The 27,203-nt window shown below is 32.5% G+C and overlaps 1 protein-coding gene across 1 annotated transcript; it reads left to right on the top strand.

Annotated features, from left to right (window-relative positions):
* The first annotated feature begins 711 nt into the window (after positions 1–711).
* On the top strand, positions 712–26,957 carry Fpps (Farnesyl pyrophosphate synthase). Its single transcript, XM_088224465.1, has 6 exons — positions 712–1,105; positions 11,667–11,835; positions 13,233–13,373; positions 18,884–19,087; positions 22,063–22,302; positions 26,033–26,957. Exons 1-6 carry the CDS (start codon positions 897–899, stop codon positions 26,366–26,368), a joined length of 1,299 nt encoding a protein of 432 aa, XP_088080591.1. The 5' UTR covers positions 712–896; the 3' UTR covers positions 26,369–26,957.
* Positions 26,958–27,203: the final 246 nt, after the last annotated feature.

The raw sequence follows: 27,203 nt of genomic DNA, 5'->3' as shown, positions 1-27,203 counted from the left end.
TGTTATTTCATTATATACTTGCATTATTTTTGTTTGTTTACATATTGTTATATATTATTGTATTTTCTGGTTTTGTTATTTCTGTGCGATAGATATCATCGTAATTTCTAAATATGTGTCCAACATGTTTTCGGCCGATATAAGCATGCCTTGATAAAAGGCCTCAATAAGGGAGAAAAACAAAACCTTTATATCATTACTTCCTGCATAAAGGCACCAACCTATTGTATTGTACGAAAACAACAAACATTGGCATGTACGCGTAGGTACCCGCTAAACAAAAACAACTCACACATTAGCGCATAACACACAACACACATCATCTGATCATTTTTGTTATTCTAAACATAAAGTATAGGAATTAATTAACATTATAAACGTTGTTTATCCAATAAACACGTTTTGCATTTACGCACATTATTTAAATTCATTTTATTTTTATGAACATTATGTAGGCAGTTAATATAACACAACAATAATAGATTTTTATGTTAAAGGAAAGTGATCAAATATGGAATACCATTTTGTTTTGTATTTTGTACGGATTAAAAAAACAACATTGCAGGCTAGAAAAAGTTTCGACTTAAATATTCGCGGATTAACATTGACCAACGGGAGACGAGTGATTGCGCAACGCATGCGCATCGCGAGCGAGTAGTGCTTACGTGACAGTTGTACGGTACGAAATGCACAACATAATAAAATAAACTTATAAAACGAATGTGCCAGCGCGGAGCGGTCGTGTCAAACGTGCAAACTGGCTGTGATTGTGTTTACATTTTATTTGTTTCTATCTTCTATGAAATCTTCCTAGAGAAGCGTCGAAAGAAGTCATAAATTAAAAACGCGTACGCTTTGTATATTATTGTAAAAAAACTAGTGCTCGTCGTGTCAAAATGTTTGCGTCAAACTCTTTTTTGAGGGGCGTTCAGACTTTTCAGAAATCTTGTGCCGCGGAGTTGCGAAGGCAAATTAGAACAACGTGTGCCGTTTCCAATTCGGATTCCATGACCCCCCGGCTAGATGGAAATAAAGGAGTGACACAGCAAAATGACGATAGTAATTCAGGAACGCAGAATCCGTTCACGTTCAAAAAAGAGCACAGGTCAGTGCGAGTTTCTTTTTTTAATTATTAATTTATTCATCGCCGTGGAAAGTTTTCAGTTAATGGTCAGCCGGTGATGAGCATAATACAGGTGCGTTACACTTCACGCTTTGGTCATGACACTCGTGGAATGCGGGTGTTCGGGCCGGCTACCGAGACCATGTTGTCTAACAACAAACCGCCTTGCGACATTCGCCTTCGCGGGCGGACGGACGTAAACAGACCATTTTACAAGGTCATAAAATTAACAAAATACAAATTAATGCGACTAAGGACTAAAGCAAACACGCAATTGCAAAAAACATGCATAAGTACATTCACAATACTCACGTCTGCAATAACAAACCTGTTTCATCGGTTGTAAACAACATTCCCTGTTATATCATCCGTAACAACAAATTAAAATCGCTATTGTTTTCTTACATTTAATAAGTTATTAATTAATTGCGTAGATACGTAATATTAAGATGCGAATTTATAAAAATATAAACATTAAGACGTCATTCAATATTCAGGTAGACATCTTTTCCAACTGAAGCCAAAATGTAACAGAAAAGCCTTGGTTTTTCACAGTGATTCTGAACAAGTTTGAGTCATCCTCCATATGCAGAATGCGCATTGGGCACTGCTGCAATGGTTCTCTCCTGTTCAGAATCCATGTCCGGGACTCTGTCATTTGCGAATGGCAGTTTGATGAGGAAGATTTAAACCATGTTTTTTTGGATGCCCCATAAATGATTGCTATCCTGATTTCCTATCCGACCTCTCTGATATTAATATCCCATTCCCTATTCATATTCTAACTCTCCTGTCGCCACCCAATAAACGTGTATTAAAAATTATATGTAAATATCTAGTTATAAATGGTTTTAAGCTGTAAATATGTTATATTATTATATGTGTATATTATATCAAATACTAACTTGTATATATCATATTACTAACACATGTGTAAATATGTAAAAAAAAAAAAAAAAACTTGACACTGGCCAGAACACCTGAGTTGAGAGGTGAAAAGGCCATAAAAAAACGAAGATGAAGAATATTTAAAGTCTTCAAAATAGGAATGGCAGTGATCTAAAGGGTGTCTTTATTTAACCCCCTTTTTAGAACCATTATAATGAAAGCGCCCGCCTTTGCCAAAACTGTTCATAACCTCCGTTGAGGATGTTGGATATATAAAAAAATATTTCTTACACGTGGTACAAATAAGAGCATTTAATTGTACTGCGAAGTTTCTCAAAAATGTATGATAAAATTCATAAAAATGGTTTTAATAAAAATCAACTGCTTTAAAACGTCACAAATTCTTGTAAACAATAACCAATCCAATCAATTATTATAGCGTTGTTATGTGTTGCGATAGATTTCCGGCTTCTCGGTAGCTTTTTTTTTTCAATGTTTAATGTATTTTGACAGTAAGGGGTTCTACTTTTAAATAGCAGTACAACTCATCGGCTGCAACTTGTGACGTCAGGGGTGGAATTTTTTTTTATTACATAAAAATCTTTATAATTATAATATGATGCATAAAAATATTTAAAAACCACTGAACTTCCTCATTGTGATTACATCATTTAACATTGTAAACAACATAGTTTCTCAAATGATTGTATTATACACCATTGATCATCTCTGCCGTCTTTACGAAGAGTGCAGTATGTAACATTTTTGACGGCAAATACCGATTCAGAATCACGAAATGTTTTAGTCTTACTCACATATCAATATTAGTTTAGTTTAGTATAATCTTTACATAGGAATTATTAAATCACTAATAAACGTCAATAAATTAAAACTGTATAATCCAATTCAACAATTAGTAAATTAATCCTAAAAACTAATAAATATTGTTTTGTATCAGTTTTCTGAAACAGAGTCTCATGTTTGCATGAAAAAACTGATAAAGTCGATTTGATCGGTACATGATCAGTGATCAATAATTTCCCATCACTAGTGACATTAGTTTGACAGCTGTCATTTTAATCAAGCTTTATTTTAAGGACCATAAGAAGTTTTATTGATAAGTTTATTTATAGTTTTATCAAAATCATTATTTTTTTTCTTTTACCGCGTTGCATTTTTCTCAAAAATATGTCTAACTGAGATACTCTTCATACGGAGGGCAAACCTAAAAATTAACACAAAATTCTTATAAATTTTTTTATCTCATAAAATAATATAAGTACCTACCGGATAAATGTTATCAGCGATACAATCTTTTACAGTAGTAAACATGTTAGATAACCTTGTTTAGGTGTAGGTCATTAGTTGGTTTAAGTGGTTTAAACATAGGCAGAATGGTAAATGTTACACAGTGTTTAAAGTGGCTACTTAAACCAGCCAATGACAGGTCATTAGCCCTGTAAATGCTTAGAATTCCATATTCCCTTCTCAAAATTGAACCAACAGTTCTAACATATGAATTTCATAAACTCGGAACTAATAACAGGTTTCCACCAATTGTACAAAGTTAGTAAAGAAATAAAATACGAACGTTGCTTGCCGGTTATTAGCTGGCTATTTTCATCACTTGTGATATTAGGGGCCTTCCGCATATTTTTTACCGTCACTCATTATTCAATTTATATTTCAATAAATTTTTTGGACTACGTTATTTCAAAACTTTGTAAAATGGAGTCCCGTGTATCACATATAAACTTTGGGGATTCTTGTAACTTAATATGAGTAGGGGAGACAATTGGTTAATGACATTACAGGCAATGTACATATTATATATATATGGAGTTGAGGATACTTCTCTACAATTTAAATAGTTAATCCAACATTAATGGTGATATGAAGATAGCGCTAAATAACTATATTTACACTACAAACGCAATGAAGGATATCAGTTTCACAATGATAATTTGCCTTCAAATCACTGAAAAAATTAGCATAAAATATTTAGGCATTATAATTGATAAATAATATTGTAAATAGAATGGGAAAACTTATATATGTATTTATTACATTGAGTAATAAATTAACCATCGTAAAATTGAAATCAATTTACTTTGCATTAGCCCAATCCATATTACAGTACGGAATAATCGGATGGGGTGGTGCTTTTAAAACAAATATTTTACCAGTTGAAAAAATACAAAAATTAATTATTAAAGTTATTTTTAAAAAACCGTCTACTTTTCCCACTGTTCAACTATTTAAAAAATTTAAGACTTTAGATATAAAATTGTTCAATAAAAAGAATAGTTTGCTTCAAGTACATAAAGACAAAATAGATAGTTTCTACTTCACAAAACGCAAGTACGCGACCTAGAACCGGTGGTAATTCTTAATTCCCAAATTAAAAACAAGTACAGCACAACATCATTATACTTACAAAGGAATATTTTTATTTTATGAAATGGACAAAGAAAATAAAAAGTGCAGTCAGGAATACAACATATTTAAGAAAGAAGTGAAAAGGTACATTCATAAATTTTTTTTGTGTAGCACTGATTAAAAACACCATTTATTATTTTTTTGTAATTTATATGTTATCCTAAAAATATTAATAATAAAAAAAAAAACAAACTATTGTAAGACGTCACTCCCCATTATGTACACAATAATTGTTTTTTTCTTTTATGTAATGGGAAACGTTAATGTTAATATATGTATTTAATTCATATAAAAATGGTATTTAGAAGTAATATTGTATACTTATATTTGTTGTCTGAATAAAAAAAAATTACATATTATCAATTATTTAATTATTATTCAATCAATAAAAAAGGGAATTAAAAAGTTACTGCCAGCCCCCAAAGAAAATTTGCCCTTTAAAAACTACAATCTGCATATGCTTAAACTACCAGAATATTCCATTCTTAAAGAGGTTCTCTCAGAAGTATGTGTCAATCATAAATACATTAACATACGTAAATAGCAAGAATATAATATTAGAACAAAAACTTAACAAGTCATATTGTTAGAAAGTCATAATATTGTAAGTGTTTTAAAGAATTTGAGGATTCGTATTAAAAAATAGCAAGTATTTTTAACATAATTTGTAGGCTGAGAAATTGTGAATTAAAAAAAAAATACTGCATACAGGTATTTATAAATGTACAATGTATTTATTTATGAAAAAGAAATAATATTGGATTTTTAGCCAATAGGGAAATATCACTTTTTTTTACTACTTATTAGTAGCATAAAAAATATTTTTAAATTTATAATTTTGAATTTCCGTGAAAACAGGCCATTGCATTGGCCACGCTCCTTATTACGTCACGATTTGTGTAAATTTTGGACTTTGTTTGCGACTGTTTAAATTTAAATAGAACATCGTTACGAATCTTGACGTCACAATTATCAAAGTCAAACATGTCGCGTTTTTGTAGGGACATATTTTTTAACTTTATGGATGAAAACCTTTCAAGAAAATACAATTAATTTTTATAAATCCATTTCATATGTTTTTATCGGTATTCGTTGTATGGCATATTTCTCTATAACCCACTTTAGATAGAAATTATTATTATTTTTTTTTTTTAAATATTTCTATTTAGGATTTTCAGTGTTGTTTTTTTTAATGTTTGTTTAAATACTTTCAAACTAAGTAAAAAATATTATGTATTGTCATCGCTATAATTTTTTTAAATTTTAAAATTGCCGTCCGTGACGTCACGAGTTGTCGCCGGTGAGTTGTGCTGCCGTTTAAAAGTAGAATCCCGTCGCTGTCAAAATACATTAATCATTGAAAAAAATGGCTATCCGTAAACCGGAAATCTATCAACACATAATAACGCAATAATTGATTTGTTATTTTTTAAATGAACCCGTGTAGTTTCAAAGTAGTTCATTTGTATTATTTTTACATTTTTGAGAAACTTGGCCCTACAATTAAATACTGTAATATTCACCACATTTAAGAAAACATTTTTTACATCCGATTTCCCATAGCTCTGAATTTCCTCATTGGAATAGAGAATTCAACTTCTGTTTCGCAAAATTAAATGTTTAATCTGAATGGAATGCTTATTTGTTTATTAGAATTATATCCAAATATATATCAAATCGTAAACTGTGTTCAAACACTACCAAAGTTCCAACATGTTTTCAAACAATGAAGAAAAAATGACAAACATATTTCCTTTTGTTTGTTTTGACCCGTACACAGTGTTAACTGTTTATTTACTAAATGTTGTTCTAGTCTGAACAAATGACATTGTGGTATTTTGTAACATGAATGATGCTAAATATTTGTGATTATATAAACATTATTTATTTCATATTTAAAGGTGCTAGCCACAGAGGTTGATAGACAATTATATTTTTTTAATCACTAAATATTTAATATTATGTTACAGTCAAACCCTCCTACAAAGCGATTAATTTGTCCCCCGTTATATAGAAACCACTGCTGCATTATATGAGGGATTTAAAAGCAAAACCGCCACTGTCCATGATCACTGTTTTTTGGAAGACCAACAAAACCAGTTGCGAAAAGACTTATTTCTTATAAGTTCAATGTGCTCAATGATTTGTCTTTTCGCTACTAGGAGGGATTTAAAAGCAAAACCGCCACTGTCCATGATCACTGTTTTTTGGAAGACCAACAAAACCAGTTGCGAAAAGACTTATTTCTTATAAGTTCAATGTGCTCAATGATTTGTCTTTTCGCTACTAGTTATACCACAAGTGGTATTGAACTTAAAAGAAATAGTCTTTTCGCTGCTGGTTTTGTTGGTCTTCTTTAAAACAGAAATCACGGACAGTAGCAGTTTTGCTTTTAACCCCCCCATATGAAAACCGCGCTATAAGAAACTCAGAATTAATACTAATCAGATGATTCTTACCCCGTCATATAGAAACCTTGCTAAGAAAATTTCATAAATCAATACATAAATTATACATAAATCAGACTGACTTGTTTCGCCTTACAAATATATAAAGATTTTATACTCAAAGTCCACGTTTTGAAGGATACATTAAATTAATTAAATTGTATTCAAACATAATACAAATAGCGATGAATATTTGTAATTTTGCATATTTGAGTGTAGGTTTTATTAAATATGATATGATAGTAGTTTATATAATAAAATTATAAACTAAAAAATTGTTTCTGGCAGAAAAACTTCATTCGATTCTGTTAGGTTTTTTTTAATAAGAAAAATAGAAATACTTGAGTTTTTATTATTTACTCGAATATTCAAATTTTCAGACCATTTCCTAAAAGTCGTAAATAACTTGTGCTGAAAAAATGGAAATCGAGTTGTGGTAGAGTGGGATTTGAACCTCGGACCTTTGGCCCGTGGCTCCACAATACTACCACGGTACCACAATCCTGTTCAACCACGCTTTTCATTCAACATCACTGTCATATATTATTGGCCTAACCTTTTTTTTCTGATGGCCCGAAAACCCTATTCACTTTCCAAATTTGCATCATGGTTTTCGAAAGTAGTATTTTATAATTCTATGGATAAACTTTTCAAGTCATTTACATTGTTGTATATTGCGTCATAAGAGGGTTATTTGCAATTTTCGCTTTGCGTTATACGGAAACTGCCTTACAGGAAGGAAAGTTGACTTTACTTTAATTAATAGTTAATAAATACTTTTCATAAATTCAGAACTTCGATTTTTCACAATTTGCTATTGAAAATTCTTAATGTTTGACTTGCTTTGTGCATAATGATTATATTGTCACGCAACCCAATCTAAGTCTAACATCCATCCTTTGTATAGAACGGATGCTCCGTGTCGAAGATCATTTTCCTTCCTGTAATTTGTACATTATTCATATTAATGGTGGTTAAGAGGCATGCATATTATGTTCATAATATATTCCTCTAACTTATGTGGCTGCACACTTCTGGACCAATTTAATTTTTTTAATAATTATAATTGGCGGCCTCATGGTGGAATTGCTAAGATGCTTGTCTCACAGGTTCCTGGCTTGATTCCCGGTGAGATCACAAAAAAGTTATTTTTCTCATCCCTGTGCTGTAATTAACCACTGTAATTTGGCCTTTTGAACTGTCTGCAAAATAAATCAACTATAAATTTCCTCTCTTGTCGTTTGCAAAATGGAGAGTTAATTATTTATAAAATAAAAGAGTAATAAACAATTTGTGAAAATAAACACATAAAAAAACAAGAACACAGAAAACTATTTTACCACGTCAAAATATTTCCATCTTACAATATTTTTTGAGTTTGTTCAAATATTTGTGAACAAAATATTGGATTTTACCCTCTAGGGAGTTATTGAGATTACTAAATGACAGCAGGGATTAAAATGTTCTCCATCTCTGTTGCCATTTGTAATTTCAATCTTAGCTCTTAAAATACTGTAATAAATAATCCCTTTGCGCGCGGTGGTGTTACATTGTGTTACCGCTAGCAAAAGACGATATATTCTAAAGTTCAGGCACTTGAAAAAAAAATATGGAGACATAATTTATGCAAATAAACACATAATTTAGCCCTGTTATAGTAAAATAAATGTAAAATCATAAATACGCCGCTCATATTACGCGCGTGCGTCCCCCATTACTGTCATAAGCCGACTGAATCTGTTACTGTTTTACACAACACCCGCCGCAGAATAGCATCTCTGTCTTCCTTATCATAAGTTTTATCTTCGTGCTCTCTTATACATATGGGTTGCTGAATTAAGCGGACATTCATTCTTCGCGTTGCAAGGATAAATATTTTTTGTTAACATCCAGCATAGTTATACAAATTTTGCTTTCCAAATCCGGTGTGAAAATGTCAATTTAAAGATTACAAAAAATACGAGTTCATCATTTAAAAAAATAAGAGAGATATATCAAGTCTTGTATCCTATGTCGACTTGTGTGACAGCCGACATAGGATACAAGACACAACTCGACAGCCGCACAAGAGTTAATGGAAATAATATCTACTGACTATCAGTGTGGTATTAAAAAAACTTTTGTGTGAGTGTAATTAAATAGTGGAAAATATAGCTTCGTAAATATTTAACAGAGTTTGAGTTAAATTGATAGATTATTGGTAATTGTTTTCTTTCAAAACAAATATTCCGTCTGTTATCAACATCTGAAGTAGAGAAATGATCTTGTATCACACAGAACCACAGAAAAACAGCCAATTTTCATTATATTTATGATCATTTTTTGTTGCTTACCTATAAGTCACCACTCGCTACTGCTTTACGCACTATGTGTGTACTTAGATAATCCCTTTTTAAAGGGAAACAGCTGTATCAAAAAGTTTAAATTATAAAGTAAAGCAAAAAACTGTGCTTTACTTTGTTCTCTCCTTTATAATATAATGTGTATGTCAAAGAGACTTTCAAAATCAAACAGATCGTCGCCGTTCAGGCAAAAGTAACTAACCCTAAAAATGACAGTTTTGAGTTAAATATGCCATTCGAAGCGTAAAATTGTGTTCTTTAAGAGGCAAACGTCACCAAGGTAACTTTGTTAGAAAAAAGTTGCGTAAATCTGAATTATTTGTTTTTTACTTTGTGACTTTATATTATTATGAATTTAAACATGTTAAATAATATTTCTTTAAATAAAAACATATTTCTGACCACAACATTATAATAATTCCTTCTTTTCACTAACTCTGATAGCTTGCATTTTCCAGATTATTTATTTATTATGGAAATCATACTGTCTTTTTAACAAAATCAAGATACAAGAAAACAATTTTAAAAAGTAAGACCAATTACAGATTTCACATTAATTTATTATGAATGCAGAAGGAGAGAGGAAAAGGTAAATACAAAAAAAAGAAGTATTATAAAAATTAAATAAAAAGTACATAAAAGGGAGAAGACATGGTATAGTTCCAACTCTACCTTCCTCCCCCCTCTCTCTGCTTCCATGAACATATATATTTATTACTAAAAAAATCACAACCATCAATAATTCATTGGATACAGGTAGTAGATGTATATAAAAGTAAAAGTTAAGCAGGAGATACATTTAAAATATATTTAACAGATCTTTTGAAACTATAGGTAGTCTGTATTCTTCGAAGAGTGCTATTCTTCATATAATTATAAACATGCAATAGTCACTTGACCGAATTTTAGCCACCTCACCTCATTAAAAATCTTCCAGATATTTTTAATGTATCAGAAGGAAAAAGTTACAAAAAAGACATGAGTGGATTATGTTGTGTACATAAAAACCTCCAAAACACAAAAATCTGGTTTTTCCTTGGTTTCCAAACTTTCAAATTGCGATTTCTCAAAATTATGTTTCTTGGGTCAGCGACTTTGGCTTGAAGCTGACGATATGATGGTTTGCCACCCCAACCGTAAGGTGGGTAATGTCAGAATGGGTTATGTCTGTTTTCCTAGTTGTAAAAGAATGCCTTATCTGCAATCGTCATCCGTTCTCCACATGTTTTGTTCACTGTGTTCTTACAATGGACCCGTATTTAAATTTCTCTTCTACTGAATATATTTCTCCTATATTTGAAACGCATCTGTTTTTAGAGGTTATAAAAAGATTGTTTTAAACATATCCCTTCAGTACATCGTGTTGTGTCTTCTCTTAAGCTTCTCCTTTAGAAATAGCAGAGTTATAATTGTTCTGTGAAATGCCCCAACCGCATACTTCAAACAGCTCGAAGGAAGAGTAAATATACTATTTTATATATCGTCATACCCTTATCCTCACCTATTGGTGCATAGGGCATTGCATTATTTGTACAAATGCGGTGTTTCTCAATCATACGTTACATTACGAACCAGGTTGTGGACCCATGGTAGTATTGTGGACTCACAGACTATAGATCCTAGTCTCAAATCTCTCTCTACCACAACTCGATTTCCATTTTTCCAGCACATGTTATTTACGACTTTTAGGAAATGGTCTGAAAATTAAAAATTTGAGTTAATAATAAGAACTCAAGTATTTCTCTTTATTGAAATGAAATAAAAAAATAATCATAGTAAAGTGATCAGTCTTAAGCTTTAGGCGCCAGTCGATGTGCTATGAAATATTGATGTATAATTATTTATTGATTGAAATATAATTATTTATTGATTGAAATATAATTATTTTTTACTCACTTTTAAAGAAAAAATCATTTCACATAGGATTTTTTAAAGATTTTTATAGATAAAACAGAAATTACAAACAAAAAATACATATTGTCTGCAATGCGGGTGATCCAAAAAAGACATGCTCTTGTGTTTATGACAGTCTTTTTAAATAAAAATATATTTAAAAAGTAAAATGACAGTAAGGTTTTTGACGAAGAGGTTTTTTTATTTTTGCTCTAGTCTTTTCAAAGACTACCTGAACCATGAGGAATATAAAGTTAACTTGTTACTTCTGTTTTAAGATGGAAAATATGTCACTTTTTATAAATTTTGAAGCAGAGCAATTGTGTTTGATAGGCTCTGAAAAATCAGAATTTTAGTTCTGTTTTCAGCAAATGCATTGGTGTTTATCCAGGATTATTCACCATTCCGTGTTTGCAAAAAATGCTGAAAAATTGCTGAATAAACCTGTGATATAATATACATAACTCAATATACCTAAAAAACTGACATATATCATTTAGCCATCTTTCAACTGACTTATTCCTTATGGCGCAGGTTTCTGTCCACCCTGAACTCCAAGTCGGTGCCGCTGGCCACAGCCGGCTCGGCCACCAGCAAGGAGCAGGTGCGGGAGTTCCTGGCCGTGTTCCCCGATATCGTGAGAGACCTCACGGACGGGGGGAAGCACACGGACGTGCCAGAAGCCTCCAAGTGGCTCGCCAAGGTAAACAGCCCACTGAGCCACGATTACTCCGTACACTTGATTCTCCAATAGGGCAGCAAGACACTTGCACTAATGTTTCTGGGTTCAAATCTCGGAAAGATTGCAATAATTAAATGTGATTTTTTTCATGATGATTACTTTCCTTAGATGATGTACAGATAAAAAAAGATGAAATAATTACTAGGAAATATAACATTCTAGACTTTAAATCTGTCATTTTTACACAGTCATTCACTATTCTGCCTATAATTGAGGGTTCCAAATGTTTAAAAAAAAAAGGGTAATTCCTTCGTCTTTGACGAATGCCTGTAACAAAATTAAATCCCGAAAGGGTTAAAAGTTAATTCTATGAAGATTTGGATAATATACCAAAATATTGTAACCTAACCTTACTGGTAACTTTTTTCTGATTTATTTATAGCGTACGTCCAATGTTCTTGACAATGTTTTTTTAAAAAAATAAATTAGTTATAGTTTTTAAAAACCAGTTAGGGTTATTTAAACACATAAGGTTAAGTCATGCGATGTCTCATCTGGTTAGTTTAGCCATCGTGTGCTTTTCAAGGTTGATTTTAAATTTGTCTCCAATTTAGTAAGCACTTGAGCATTTATCATTTTCACTAATATTGCCAACATCATCAGCCCAAATCCTGGACCCTGGAATTCTGTTGGAAATGTCAGCAAAAAGTTTCATTTGGCATAGTATTTTTTTTTGATAGAAAAAAAGTACCTGTATCCGAATCATCAACTTGCTAATATAATGTTGTATTTTTTTTATTAACCTTGATAAAAACTATGCCAGCAAATGGAGAATCAAGTATACCTATAATGTATTTTTTATCTCAAAATCATTATAGCAGAAAATTCATTCGTGAGAATTTTTATCTACAAAACTAACCTATCGCAGACAAAGTATAAAAACCCGTTTCGTTTTTAAATATTTTGCATTCATTTATGGAAAAAATAATCTTTAAAGAAGAGTTACTAAAAATGATTGCCACGCAATCTCGAAATTAGAACATGCATAATATTTTTTCAATTGCAGATTTTAATATTGCAAGTTTGAGTCGATTTTGCATGAAAATAGTCCTATATAAATCTCTATTATATGTACATTGATCCCCAATAGCATATTTTGTAGACTTTATTAAATGTTTGGCAAATTTAAATTACGTCAGTCTCATCAATTAGTTTTCATTAAGTGCATTTGCACTTCTGTGTTTAACACTTGAAGCTTACTGCGCTGCGCTTTTAAATAATATAACACTAACTTACCAATCTAAGGTATATATTAGTTTAATTCCGAAACCATCTATGTGCTATCTATTGGAAATTTTACCATACTTCAATAGTTTTATCATATTGTAACAATGTTGTGGTTTTTGTATGTTTCCCAGATACTGCAGTATAATGTGCCGAGCGGAAAGAAAAACCGAGGGCTGGCTCTAGTGCTGTCATACAAGTTGCTCGAAGATCCTTCCCGACAGACTCCTGAGAATATCCGCCTCGCCAACATCATGGGCTGGTGTATTGAAATGGTGAGAACATAAATATCTACTTTGTTTTAATATAATACAATTCAGGTACATTTGTCACAATTTAGTTTCAATACGGATTGTGACCAGTGAGGTATTCTTCTCCTTCTTCTTATCAGCCCGTTTCTCTCCGCTGCTGGATATGGGCCTCTTCCAAATTTTCCATGTTTTTCTGTCCTGGGCACTCTGTTTCCATCCATGGCCCACGAGTTCGACGACGACGTCAGTCCATCTCCTCTGTGGTCTCCCTACTTTCCTTTTACTTTCTTAGGGTCTCCAGTTTAGTATTCTGGGGATCCACCTATCGACTTCTTGTCTCGCCACATGACCCGCCCGCTGCCATTTTTGTCTTCCCACTCTTTCTGCGATATCGGTCACCTTTGTACGGCGTCTTCTATCCTCGTTCCTTATTCGGTCTCTTAAGGAGATGCCCAAAATTTGTCTTTCTATAGACCACTTCTTGCAGTGAGTGACATGGTTTCAAGACCATATGTTGCCACCGGTGGAACATAAGAGTTGTTGACTTTGGCCTTCAGATCATTTGGGATTTCCTTATTTCTGAAAACGTGTTTCAGCTTTCCAAACGCAGCCCAACTTAACCCGATTCGTCTAGGCAGTTTGATTAAATTTTCCCAATTTGATTTTGTGCCCAAGATAAATTTACTCGTCAACAGCACCAATAGTTTTACTTCCGGTACGTATGTTGCTAGGTTTTGGACTCAAAATCTTGGTTTTGTCTATATTAATTTCCAGACCGATCTTTTTAGAGGCTTCGTACAATTCTTTTACCATAGATTCCAGTTCGTTTACCTCTTCACTTATGATTACTATATCGTCTGCAAAACGGGGGTGATTTAGATACTTGCCATCTATTATTATGCCTTTGTTGTTCCAATTTAGCATCTTGAAAATGTCTTCTAAGGCTAATGCAAAAAGTTTTGGAGATATCATGTCACCCTGTCTTACACCCTTTTTGATCTTGACTTTCTCCGTCTTTAGATAGTCGTTTACTTTTACATCCATGGTAGCATTTTCAGATACATATTTAATCAACCTCGTGTATCTAAAATCAATCCTGGCCTGGACCAGTGAGGTATTATGTCAAATATATATGTAAATGCATATTTAAGTATACTAGATTTACATTTTGTTTTTCATGCTGTTCCTCTCCAAAAAAAGAAACAGGCTCTTGCTCCTGTGCTTGGAGAGGGACTTACGCTGAATGCGGATATTCGGTGTTTTTTTTATTTGTTAATAGACTATTGAACTAAGCCAATTTTTTTTTTTTTCATTTTGTATATCGTATTAACAGCACTATGATTTGCATTTCTGAAATTACTCCGCATGTGACGATGTATCAAGTTCTCTTGCGCTTCTTCTCGGTCATATCTGCCGGTTGGTCCGCTGGCTTACCGTAAATAGGAAATCTTGCAGAACCTCTTATCATCGGTTGATTCATATGAACTAGTGATGTTCTTCAAAGTACAGTCGAACTCGGTAATAACGATCACGGAAATAGCGAAATCTCGGATGTAACGAGGAAACATTAGTTGACATTTTAGTTCATGGTTTTCTCCATACAATTATTCACTGTTATAACGAGCTACTTCTCAGACATACCGAACATAAATATTATCAAAAATTACAAAAAGTCTTCAATTGTTAAAAACATAATTCTTGAAATAAGAACCTAAGTGATAAAATCCAAACGGTCAGTTAGTGAAGGATAAATACCGCCGGGCTTGGGATCAGATTAAGTTTATGATAGCTATGTAAGTGTCTAAGTACCTAATTGGATTTTTTGTCAACAATATTGTAAAATGAACACACATGGTTTTAAAAAAATCCAAGCTTTGTGAACTTAGTAAGTGCCGGTTCGGCACATTGTTACAATTTACAAGCTGCTTTTGTAGTTTATGAATGACATGCTTGTTTCGGGGGTTTTTACGGTGTTTTTTTATATTCTAAGCTTATTTCAATAAACATTAAAGGGGGTTATATCAAATGAGTTCTAGACCAGATCAGTTAAAACCTAACCCCTGTAAAAAAATCTGTATGAATTATATGTACACATGTGTATTTACTTAAATAGGTGCGAAGGTTTATTTACTTGTTTACTTAGTGACAATGTGCAATAGCGATTGTATAAAAAAAACCTTTCTCTGGTATAACAAGTAACGCTTATAACAAGCAAATTCAAGTGGTCCCATCTTCCTCGTAATAACCAAGTTTGACTGTAATTCATTTTTCAAAAATATTTTTTCAATTTTTTTCATATGTTTTCAAGAAACTTTGCTTTACAATTTAATGCTCTAATTTTTACCGTGCGTAAGAAAACTTTTTTGTATCCAAGTTCCCATAGGGCTGAAGTTCCTCAGTATAATTTTTATATGAGTATTAATACAATTTATACAATAAAAAATGTTGACATTTTTCAATTTTCCTTTATATATTTTCTGTTTTTTTTTTTATAAGTGTTAAATTTTATTTTAAAGTTATTTATATTAATTTCTTATTTCCTTAAAACTCTCGTGTCACATAAGTTTACACATAACACATTTACACGTAAGTTTTTGTGTTTTGCTATTACAGGCCTAAATTATATAATTATATCGCATCTTCTGATTTTTTTAGAAGTCTTTTGAGAATATATTTCTGTAAGTAGGCTGGCTATTGAAGTTGAATTTTTTAGTATGGAAAATAACAAAGTGCTTCACATATTCATTTTAGAACACATTTCTCCTTGATGTTACATCTCAGAGTGTAATCTGATATAACTTAATCAGTTAATATTAATATAATAATACTCGCATATAATCAGATTATAAAATCAGACTTCAAAATAATGTTTTCCTTGAATTCATACCAATGTTAGGTTTGAATACATGTTTACTTTGTTATTTTATGTTCGAATTACCTGCTATCAGGTTAAAGTAAGTAGGGGATCCATGGCATACGTAGGTGGCAATGATAATGATATAATATCTGTGTACTTGATTACGTTCTCAAATGATTTCATAATTTAAGTTTGTACTGTGCTGGTTAAATCATTGTTATCTGTTATCTTATTCCTTCCACATTAATGTGTGGAATTCAAATCATCACGTTTATGATTTTGTCATTTAAGGTCACTTCACTGTAACAATAACACAAATAAAACTACTATTTTGCATTCATTTTTTTGGTTATACTTTTTTCAGTTCATGAATTAAAATATATTAATTTGAAAAGTCTAAATTGTTTACACTTATATTTTTTTTAACATAGTCTATCAAAAATATTCCTACAGTAAATTTTCCTTTTGTTTGGGTCACAGTATTACGTGAACTCAACCCAAATGTTGACTAAAAATAACAATTAGTCTCAATATGTTTTCTTTTTAAACTAATACCTCTCTATTTTTATTAGTAACCAATAAACTTAGCTTTTCTTGTATGATAACAGCAAAAATAAAAAAAGTGAACTTATTTTAATTTTAAATGTTTATTGAATGTTTAGAGAAACCTGCTAAAGCTTATTTTTATGTATTTTTGAATTTTAACATGTTTTTAAATAAGATTTAAAAAAAAAAAAAAATTCTTTGCCATATGCATTAGTTTTTATATAAAATAGAAATATTTGTCATTCTCAATGTTTTCAACTTTAGGAAAATAAAGAAAGAAAAAAAGTAAGTAAAATAGCCAATGAAATTGATTAAATAGACCGATACCGCAACGGAGGTGAATGAAATAGCATTGATTAAGGAATTATTAGGGCTTATGACCAGTGGCTGGTTAGGTGATTTATGTTTATCTTTACTTACACACTATGTAATATTCAACATTCTGCCTAATGTTCATGATTTCCACATTATTAAGGAAATAAGACCCGCCATGTCCCCTGTAAATAGCTAGATTTCCACATTCCCCAATAATTCCTTCATTTTGGTTATCCCTATTATATTTCCTTTGTCTCTTTTGAGATATAGGTTTATTTAAATCAATTAATTGAAAAACGAACAAAAAAGGTTGAATTCCAGTATTATAATCTACATGGATTTGGATATACTTAAAACAGTATTTTGTAAGTTTTACCAATTCACCATTGGTTGCAAGTTTACCTTTCTTACGTCAATGAATCATAGAACTGCATTAATTTGATAAGAGTACCAAAAATATTATTTCTCCTAGATAATATTATGTCTTTCAATTATCTGCTCTGATAAAAAGTAATTGAACTTTGGCCGGTAATTATATTCTGTAATCATTGTTTATGTTTCCAGCTTTGCATTCGTGTTTGTTTACTTTTTATTTCACACTCCATCTATTCAATGATTACGCACTCTACTCGAGTAATTATCGGTTACTCACTATATTCAAGTACGTAAACTCACGCAAAGAACTGCATATCACATTATGCATGTAAGCTGTCATTCCCGAATTTTAAGATATATCTGAAGAATAATACATTCAGATTTTAAATTATATTAGTCAGTTTATCGAGTTATGTATTGTATATATATATATATATATATATATATATATAAATATATATTTTTAATATTTGAAGCACTAACGTTGTTTTTAATTAATGTTGGACACTGGAAAAAGTCCAAAGATGTGCTACAAAAATCCCCAAATGACTCGAAAGGATGCCTTACTACAGTAGATCAAAAGCACTAGGACTTACATCATTGGAAGATTGATGGAAGAAAGAGGACTTGATAGAAACTTATAAGATACAACAATTACTATGACTGCCCCCTGCATGAGATGTAAGGGCATTGGAAGCAAAGATAGCAACCTCCTAAAAAAATTATTTTTTTGGTTATGATGTCATTCTGTAATTTATCAACTTTATTTTTTATAAAAATCATGAGTTGGGTTGCAAATGTAGTTTAAAATCATACTTCTGATGGTTTGTAAATAGTGTTTGGAAGCAAACATAGCAATATCCATCAGCCATTTTATTTGACCAATGACAGGCTTGAGATGTAAATTTTCAAAATGGCCGTGCCATACAAATATTAAGAAAGTTTTTTGAATTCGTGTTTCTATTAAAGCTAATTTATTAGTATCTTAAAGTTTAAGTTCAGTGAAAATAACATTTCTAACATAAAGACTCTTTGGCATTAGTGTAGCAGTTTTTGTAATTTTTCTCGAAAACGCCAAAACGCAATTTTGCTATCTTTGCTTCCAATGCCCTCATGTATCAATTAAATCCTAACAAAAAATTACGGGGTCATAACTGGAAGCTCTTCAGTCCCTAATTCCACCTCGATCCCAAGAAAAACTTCCTTTCCAGCTGGGGGATTTCAGACTGGAATAAATTGCCAAGCCCAGTTGTCCATTTCGTTTCGGTCAACCAGTTCACAGTTAACCGTTTGGATGTTTTTTTGAAGGAAGAACTTGGACAAAAAGCAGTACACGAGATATAGGCACATCAGTAAAGGCTGCCTGCGATGCCTATAACAAATAATAATAAAAATACCATGAATATCTATGTTTATTCCACTATCTTTGTTCTTCCTCCAGTTCCAAGCCTACCTGCTGATGCAGGACGACATCATGGACCAGTCGGAGACGAGACGCGGCTCCCCGTGCTGGTACCGGAAGGAGGAGGTGGGACTATCGGCCATCAACGACGCTGTACTTGTCCACGCCACCATGTATAGCACCCTCAAGAAGTACTTTTCCAACCAGCCCTACTATAAAAATGTCATTGAGATGTTCAATGAGGTAAAGTTTGCATTTTTTTCTTGCATTCAAATTTGCTACGTTCAACATAATGCATACATCCATTCCATGCAATATAATGTAAAAATAATGTGTTAACAGAGTACCATCATCATTACTTCCCTATCCACACCCAGTGGTGCATAGGGCACTGCATTTGCACCCCAATCGCAGCGTATCTAGATCATTTTTGTTACATTGAAAAGTTGCATTGCAGTTTCAGTCCAGGGATGGGAAATTATTGCAGTGTTAAACTAATATTTCACGTCGAATCTGACAAGAGTCTAAGCCGGGACCTAAAGAATGATGGGCGATTGCGCCAACCACTGCACTATGAGGCCAGACACAATCCATCATCTCTAAAGTATTAATATATAAGATTATATGTTATATTATAACCCTGAGGATGTAAAAGAACTCGCCACCTACCTAATAGCCCGATACTTTACAGTTCTGGGCTTGGAGGGGGAGATTTAGCAAAATGTAAACTCTCGCCTTCCACACAGTAGCCGGTATCTTTATAGACCTGGGCTTGGAGGGCGAGATCTATTCACGGGGACCCGTCACAATAGATCTTCACAGGTTGCAGTGACGTCAGGAGCTTGCATAGCACTGACCCCCACCACTAAGAATAAGTATCTATTGTAACCGCTACTAAATTTATTTACTTTTAAACTATTATAAGAGCCCTGTGGGCGTTTAGTAAATAAATTGTTTCCACTGGATTTCCTTATTATTGTCTATTGTCGAGTTAAAAACTCTCATCTAGGATTAATTTTAAAATCTTGATGCTGACAAACTAATTAGGTAATATGAAGATTTGTCTTTGAGTCTTAATTAATATGTATCTATGTTTAACACGTCTCAAAGTCCAAATCAACAATGCTGTAAAAATATTACAAGTAGCTCGTTATTTAAATTTATTTGTTCTTTTTTTAGATCAATTATCATTCTCGCCTTTATCTTTGTTTTACCAAATAATAGCCTTTGTTTGCGTTGTCAACAAACTTTGTTCTACAATCAGAAAATTGCAAATCAAAAACTTCTCAGAATTTCCCCTTAGCTTTGCTAAACGCTGTATAAAACAAAATACGCAGCAGCGTTGGGAGGATCATTACCGCGCTTCTTCTGCAGGTAAAATCACTAAAATGTTTTTCCCAACGCTGGCTGATGCAGCAAACTTCCGTCATCATCACCAAAGTACTTTCGAAATGACCCAAATTTTTACCGGACACGGAGCTATGAGAAGTTATCTATATAGGTTTAAAATTAAGGAATGATGACTATTGTCCATGCGATGATATTTCTTCACAGAGTATAGAACATCTGTTATTTCAGTGCCCATTTTTCAGTTTGCAACGCCATAATCTTGATTGAAGCAGAATGCAGGAAAGATGGAATATCCTTAACAGATATCCACACTGTAGAAAAAAGTAGTTATCACGCGCCATTGTTCTTGAACTTTGCAACAATGGTGATTGGACTCATAAAGGTAATAAACCAAAATCAGTGATCGAACATCCCATTTCCAAGACAAACAAAAACTTTTTTTTTCCGAGTACCTTAGCCTTGTACATGACACGTAAGGCTACTAAATACAGGGGTCTAAATATATTTAAAAAATAAAAAAAAATCAAAAACTTATCAAAACACTTATAAGCGAATTCGGTAATCATATTTAGACTGACATCGTTTTCTTACTGATGAAACAAACATTTCCACCAAGTTTATTAATTGAATAATTTTATTTATTTATTTGACACTCCCCGAAAAGCATACTTAAGTTGAAATATTGCAGAAACAATATAGGTTTCTGTTTAGTTGGTGATGAAGAAATTTAGCAGTTTTTAAAAATTATTTTTATATATTGTATAGTAATAATAATTATTATTATTATTAATAATACACTAGCAACTATTAAGCTGATGTGTGTATATCAAGTGTACACGGTTATTAAACATTATAAATTGATATGTGCGTCTAGGCGGTTTTTAATACATTAACTGAACTAGCACCAATCACTTTCTCGGGAAGGCCATTCCATTTCTCCACAACTGGATTGTTAGGAAGTTCTTCCTGGGGTTGAATAAGAAGAAGGTATTGTTTAGTTCAATGAATGACCTCTGAGATGGTGGTTTTCAACAACTCGTTGAAATGCCCCCAAAAATCGAAAAGTAAAAAAAACTACTTCACAAGTTCTTCCGGATCAAACAATGATAGTGTTGTGATAGATTTTCGGTTTCTGAGAAACTCATCAGTCAGAACTCACCGAAGAGAACTTACGATGTCACGGGTGGAGTAATTTCAAAATTACAAAACTTTAATAAATCATAGCGCTGATAATACAACACATAAAAATATATTTTTAAACTTTTTTGGCTTCGTTTGGTAATCTATTAACAAATATGTATTTTTTTTAATCACTGGATTTCTTCATTGCAATAAACCTCTTGAGACAGCGGTTATTATTCATTGTGAACATTGATTTTTACTTCAATGCATTATATTGCTCTGTCAAGATTCTGAATGTCTCAATAAAGTCGCCACGCCACCTTCGCTCTTCCAGTGTACTAAATCCAAGCCCTCTTAAGCAGTCATTGTATGGTTTATTCCTTAGAAAAACTGCCACTTTAGTCGTCCTCTGGAATCTCTTCCTTTTCTTAAAATAGGGACATACTTTAATTGATGCCATGCGCCATGCCCTTCTTGGTCTTCCTCGATTTCCGCATCCATCAACATACGCATTGTAAATCTTTTCAGTCATTCTTTCGCTCTAAACGTCCGAACCAACGCAGAACTCCTTTCTTGATTTTGTCGATGATGCTCATCTCAGCCTTAGTAGTCTCAGTTCATTAGTACAGATCTCGACATCTGTGCACCTATCGTGGAGAAATTGCATTTTGACAGTATTCAGCCTACTTTCGTCCTTCCGTACTTCGCTCCCATACACGAAGGAATAATTTGATTTTCGTTCGCAGATGCTCCTGAAGACGTCCATAGGGCAGTACCTGGACACGCACTCCACTAAGGACGGCAAACCGGACCTGGAACAGTTCACCATGAAGCGATACAACTCCATAGTGAAGTACAAGACGTCCTACTACACCTTCCAACTCCCCGTCGGCCTGGCCATGCTCATGAGCGGCATCGACGACCCCGAGATGCATCGCCAGGCCAAGACCATCCTACTGGAGATGGGGCTATTCTTCCAAATTCAGGTGAGAATATTTTAATAATATTACTACGTACAATAACACCTCATTTTTACATTTTCTCGCTTTTTCACCGAAATGTTTAGGTCCAATTTTTTTCCATACATTCTCATTAAAATATTCCCCTAATTAACGTTTTTCATAATTCCAATTTAATTTAACAAAAATTTAAGGAAGAATAAAGTCTTTACATCAATAAATTAAGATGCAGAAAGTTAAAATATTTGGCAATAGAAATATTATTTGAAGTTATAAACATAATTTGGAATGAACATTGTTTGTTTAACTGTTTAGTTATCTTAAAAGTGTGAAACAGTTTTGCGGCAATGTAAATGACAGTTGAAATTCTGTGGTGTCATACTAAAAAAAGTGATACTATATATGGTAAACAAAATTTACCAATATTTAGGGAAAAAATCATTGTATGCATTTTATGCTAATTCAAATTTTATATTCATGATTTTAATGTTAAGTACCTACATAAAATTATTTAAACATGTTTTTTTTTAATGCAATTTAAAAAAACACATTGTGGTATTGATTGAAAAAATACATAATATTTTTTATGAAATTATAGGTAAATATGAATAATCCCCACTTATGACTGTTTTTACAATTTTTCTCTAGTTTTTTATTTCCTCACTTTAACACTTTTTTTGCTGCTGCCTTGAAAAACTTAAAACAGGGGTTTTACTGTAATTACTTTGCGTAAAATCACTAAAATAAATTTATTATCCCGACTGGTTTTAGAACATAACTTTGAATTTGTCAAGGCTTAGTAAGCAAAAATAATCTAACACTAAACATTTCAATTCTCACCAAATACAAGTAGATACCTCAAAATACAACATCCGCTAACATGTCGTCGTGATCTAACCGTGAACAACTATGTATACGACTGTGAACAACTATATGCTAAAAATGCTACATTGACTTTCTTTTATATTTTATCTTAAAAAGGTTTTATAAAGACTTTATATTCTTGGTTTGAAAAAATAAAATATTGTAATTAACCACGTATCGAAGGATATACTTTTGTACTCATCGTGCTGTGGCATAAAGTGACGAAGAAAAAAAATAGCTCTCTTGTAAAGTTGAAGAAAATCACACGCGTCATTGTTCTACGATCGTGACGATTGTGTTCAGCGTTTTGGGTCCAGGCTACAAATTCTCAGAAAAGTGTTAAGGGGTAGGTAGTGTCAGCGTTGGATCAAAAGATATTTTTAATTATCAACATTTTAATTTGGTTATTAATTATGGGAAGATTAGGATTGACAGCTTTTTGAATTTCTAAATTTTCATAATTATCTAGACTTCTATTACAAATATGTAAGATATTTAATCCATTATTATTATTATCAAAGGTGTGATTATTTTCAATTAGGTGATTGGCGAATTCAGAAAAGTTATTAATTCTTAAATACTTTAAGTGTGCTCTTATTCTAATCATGAAATTTGTATTTGTTTTACCAATATAGAAACTGCAGCATGAGTTGCAATTCAAGGAATGAACTCCAGTTTGTGTTACTTTTAGACGTTGCGAAACCGGTTGGAATATTAAATTTATTTTAGTGATTTTACACAAAGTAAATACGTAGTTATATTATTTAAAATGGAAAATCACAAAGTTAGCGCTTCAAATATTAATTTAACATTAACATTGTCTAAATAATTATAATTCAGGTATTAAGATAAAAATGTATAACGGCTAAATTAGAATGTACAATTCGACTGGCATTTTTTTCTGTAGCTCTAAATCTTTGATCCGAGTAGAGATTACGGCACCAAGCTGTTTGGCCTCAATTTTTTATTTATGTTTTTTATGCAGAGTATAAATTAATTTGCATATCAACTAAACATAGTTATGCAGAAAGCAGCCAGTCCACAATTTAGAAAAAATAGATATTAGTGTTATCGGGTGCAGTAAGATAAATTCTGTCTCCCTAAAAACATACAATTATGCCGCTCTCATACAGAAAACTATAATAATCACCTTCTGAACACCAAAAGCGTTGATCACAAAAATGACATTTCTCAATATGCTGATGGAATGATTGATGCCTCCAGGAATCTATTTCTCTTAAATAAATTGAGGTGGACAAACACATATATGTAAGTATTTTAATTTTATAAATTCATTGATTTAAAAATACTTGTAATAAAAAAATATGTTTAAATACATAATGTCACTTCATTACATTCAAAGTTTGAATGAGGCATCGTTCAATATTAGATCTTGCTGTTTTCTGCAAAAGGCATATTTTAGGTTGTGTGGTCTTTAAAAAATCACCAAAATTCCTTTGGCATATGATAAAATGATTATAACAAATTAATTAAGCGATTCTTTAAGTACTGGAAAATAAATTAAAAATACTATATTACTAATATTCAAAGCATTAACATTGTGGTCAAACATTTTACTAAATGTTAGTAAATATTTGTATATAACCACATACTGATTTTTCTATATATATCGGTTTTGAGACGTCTCTTCGTCAGGACACCAATTAAACCAACGTGCAAAACCCACTATACACCTTAGTTGTTGCACAAAAATATAAAACCAACACGACATGCATTTTAATAAACACATGCACTGATTAGGACAAACATGCACTGATTAAATTATGAAAATATTCTATGTTGTTTGAGAAAAAATTTAAAAAGGGTAGAGGGGATGGAGGGAGGGGGTGAGCTTAATAGGTTTAGGGTGACCATTACAGTGGAACATCGTATAAAGGACTATATTGAAAGGTTGTTTGATTATTGATCAAAGGAACATTATTTTTTAAAGCTTTCCTAGGGTAAAATATTTCCATATTATTTACTTTTAACCCATTTTTATTTGTATGTAAGATTTTAAATCCTGTATTTTTATTAAAGTCATGATTTAAATTGATTAGGTGATTTGCGAATTCGGAGAAATTGTTATTGTGAAGACACCTCATATGTTCTTTAACATGAATATCAAAATTTCTTGATCTTCTTCAAACGTAAACTGAAGGACAAGAGTTGCATTTTAATTGGTAAACACCTGAATTATTTATTAATATTGTATAAAGTGGTTATATACAAATATTTAATAACATTTTATAAAATAATAAGTTCAGAGTTTAACTAGAGCTGGCTGTTTTCTGCAAAACGCACATCTCAGGTTGTGTGGTCAGTCAGGCTTTTAAAATCATTAAAACTGGTCAAATACATAATTAAATGTTTTTTGTATTGAAAAAACAAATAACGCATGCATTATTTATCATTCTTCAAAGTAAAAAACATTCCAACTGTTGTGTAGATTTAATTATTAACTCTTCAAAAAAGTGCTATTATCTCAGTTTCACTTTTCTGTGGCTGGCTGCTTTTCTGCATAACTATGTTCAACTGTGTTACATGTGCTGTTCTAAAGTGCATATAATTCTATGTTTACGATATTATCAAATTCTTATTTTATAGGCTTTTTATGCCAAAACTGATAATTTTTCCTTTAGAACATAAATAAAAAAATTTCACTCTCTTTTTTTTCGTGTCAAGGTGCTTCGCCAAATTTTTCACTCAACTCACACACAGGAGGCATCAGTTTTTGACTGACCCTCGTATGCATGTATTTCAAAATATCTCTTCTTTTGCTTAATGTAACACGACGTTGCAGCACTGTCTGTGGAGGAATATTTTAGCACAGTCTTTTGAGAGTTGATTACATTGAGAAAATATAAAATCAGCATGATTCGGTGGTTTTCAGGATGACTTCCTGGACTGTTTCGGGGACCCGGCCGTGACGGGGAAGGTGGGCACCGACATACAGGCCGGCAAGTGCTCCTGGCTGGCCGTAGTGGCGCTCCAGCGCGCCACCAGCGCCCAGCGCGGCCTGATGCAGCAGTGCTACGGCAGCGCTGACCCGGCACACGTGGAGCGGGTCAAGGCGCTCTACGAGGAGCTCGGCTTGCCCAACACGTACGCCGTGTACGAAGACACGAGCTACTCGCTCATCCGCACGCACATCCAGCAGATCTCACGCGGCATGCCGCACTCCCTCTTCTTCAACATCATGGAGAAGATCTACAGGAGAACTTATTAACTCGTTACGTTTTGTGTTTGGAGAGAAATCAGTAATATTTGGGCATAACCTCAGAACAGAACTAGGGATGCATCCATACACGCTCCTCTGATCATCACCATTTCTCTATTAGCTCCTAGTGGTGCATAGGGCTCTCCAATCTAGATTGTTGTCAGAAATGTTGCAGTGTAAAAACACATTTGAAACCAATATTTCACACTCTATTTCAATTTTCACGCCAGGAATCGAACCCGGGGTTTCAAGAATGGTAGGCGAACGCGCCAACCACTATAAAATGAGATGGACTTATCTTCACTAGAATTTAATCAACTTTATATATAATTAGAAAGAAAACATAAATTTTTATTTAACAGAATTTTACTTTCAGGAGTTTATAATTCAAATTTAACATTAAGAGAAAACGCGGTCCTCGTACAAACCTAGTCACGTATTTTCTCCCTGGATTATTGCACTAGAGCAGTGTTTTTTTCACACGCTATAGATATTTATATCTATTGTTTTGCTTTTTGATAAATTATTTCTAATGGGACCATCACAAAACCCATAAAAGCGCTAGTTTTATCTGCTGTCTTCAGACGTACGGTACAAATATGATAAATAACTTCAAAAAACGTAAAAGGTACCGACCCTAAAAAATTCTCAAAAAAAAAAAACCAAATCCGTTCAATTTTGGGGTGCCGAAAACGGGACAACGAAACTTTGATTTTGTCAATTTTAGCTATACATAAAGAATCAGTCCGACGTGCAGTTATGTCTTTTTCGCACAGTCGGGGAGGCATTTGCGAGAGAGTGACAGAAAAACTATGTGCAAATAACTATTCATCAAAATTTTCTG

This window comes from Micrasema longulum, unplaced genomic scaffold, assembly GCF_059751315.1.
Source record: "Micrasema longulum isolate JH-2025_06_02 unplaced genomic scaffold, ASM5975131v1 h1tg000284l, whole genome shotgun sequence".
NCBI classification, from domain to species: domain Eukaryota; kingdom Metazoa; phylum Arthropoda; class Insecta; order Trichoptera; family Brachycentridae; genus Micrasema; species Micrasema longulum.
The sequence above is the reverse complement of the archived record's forward strand: the minus strand, read 5'-3'. Positions and strand labels throughout refer to the sequence as shown.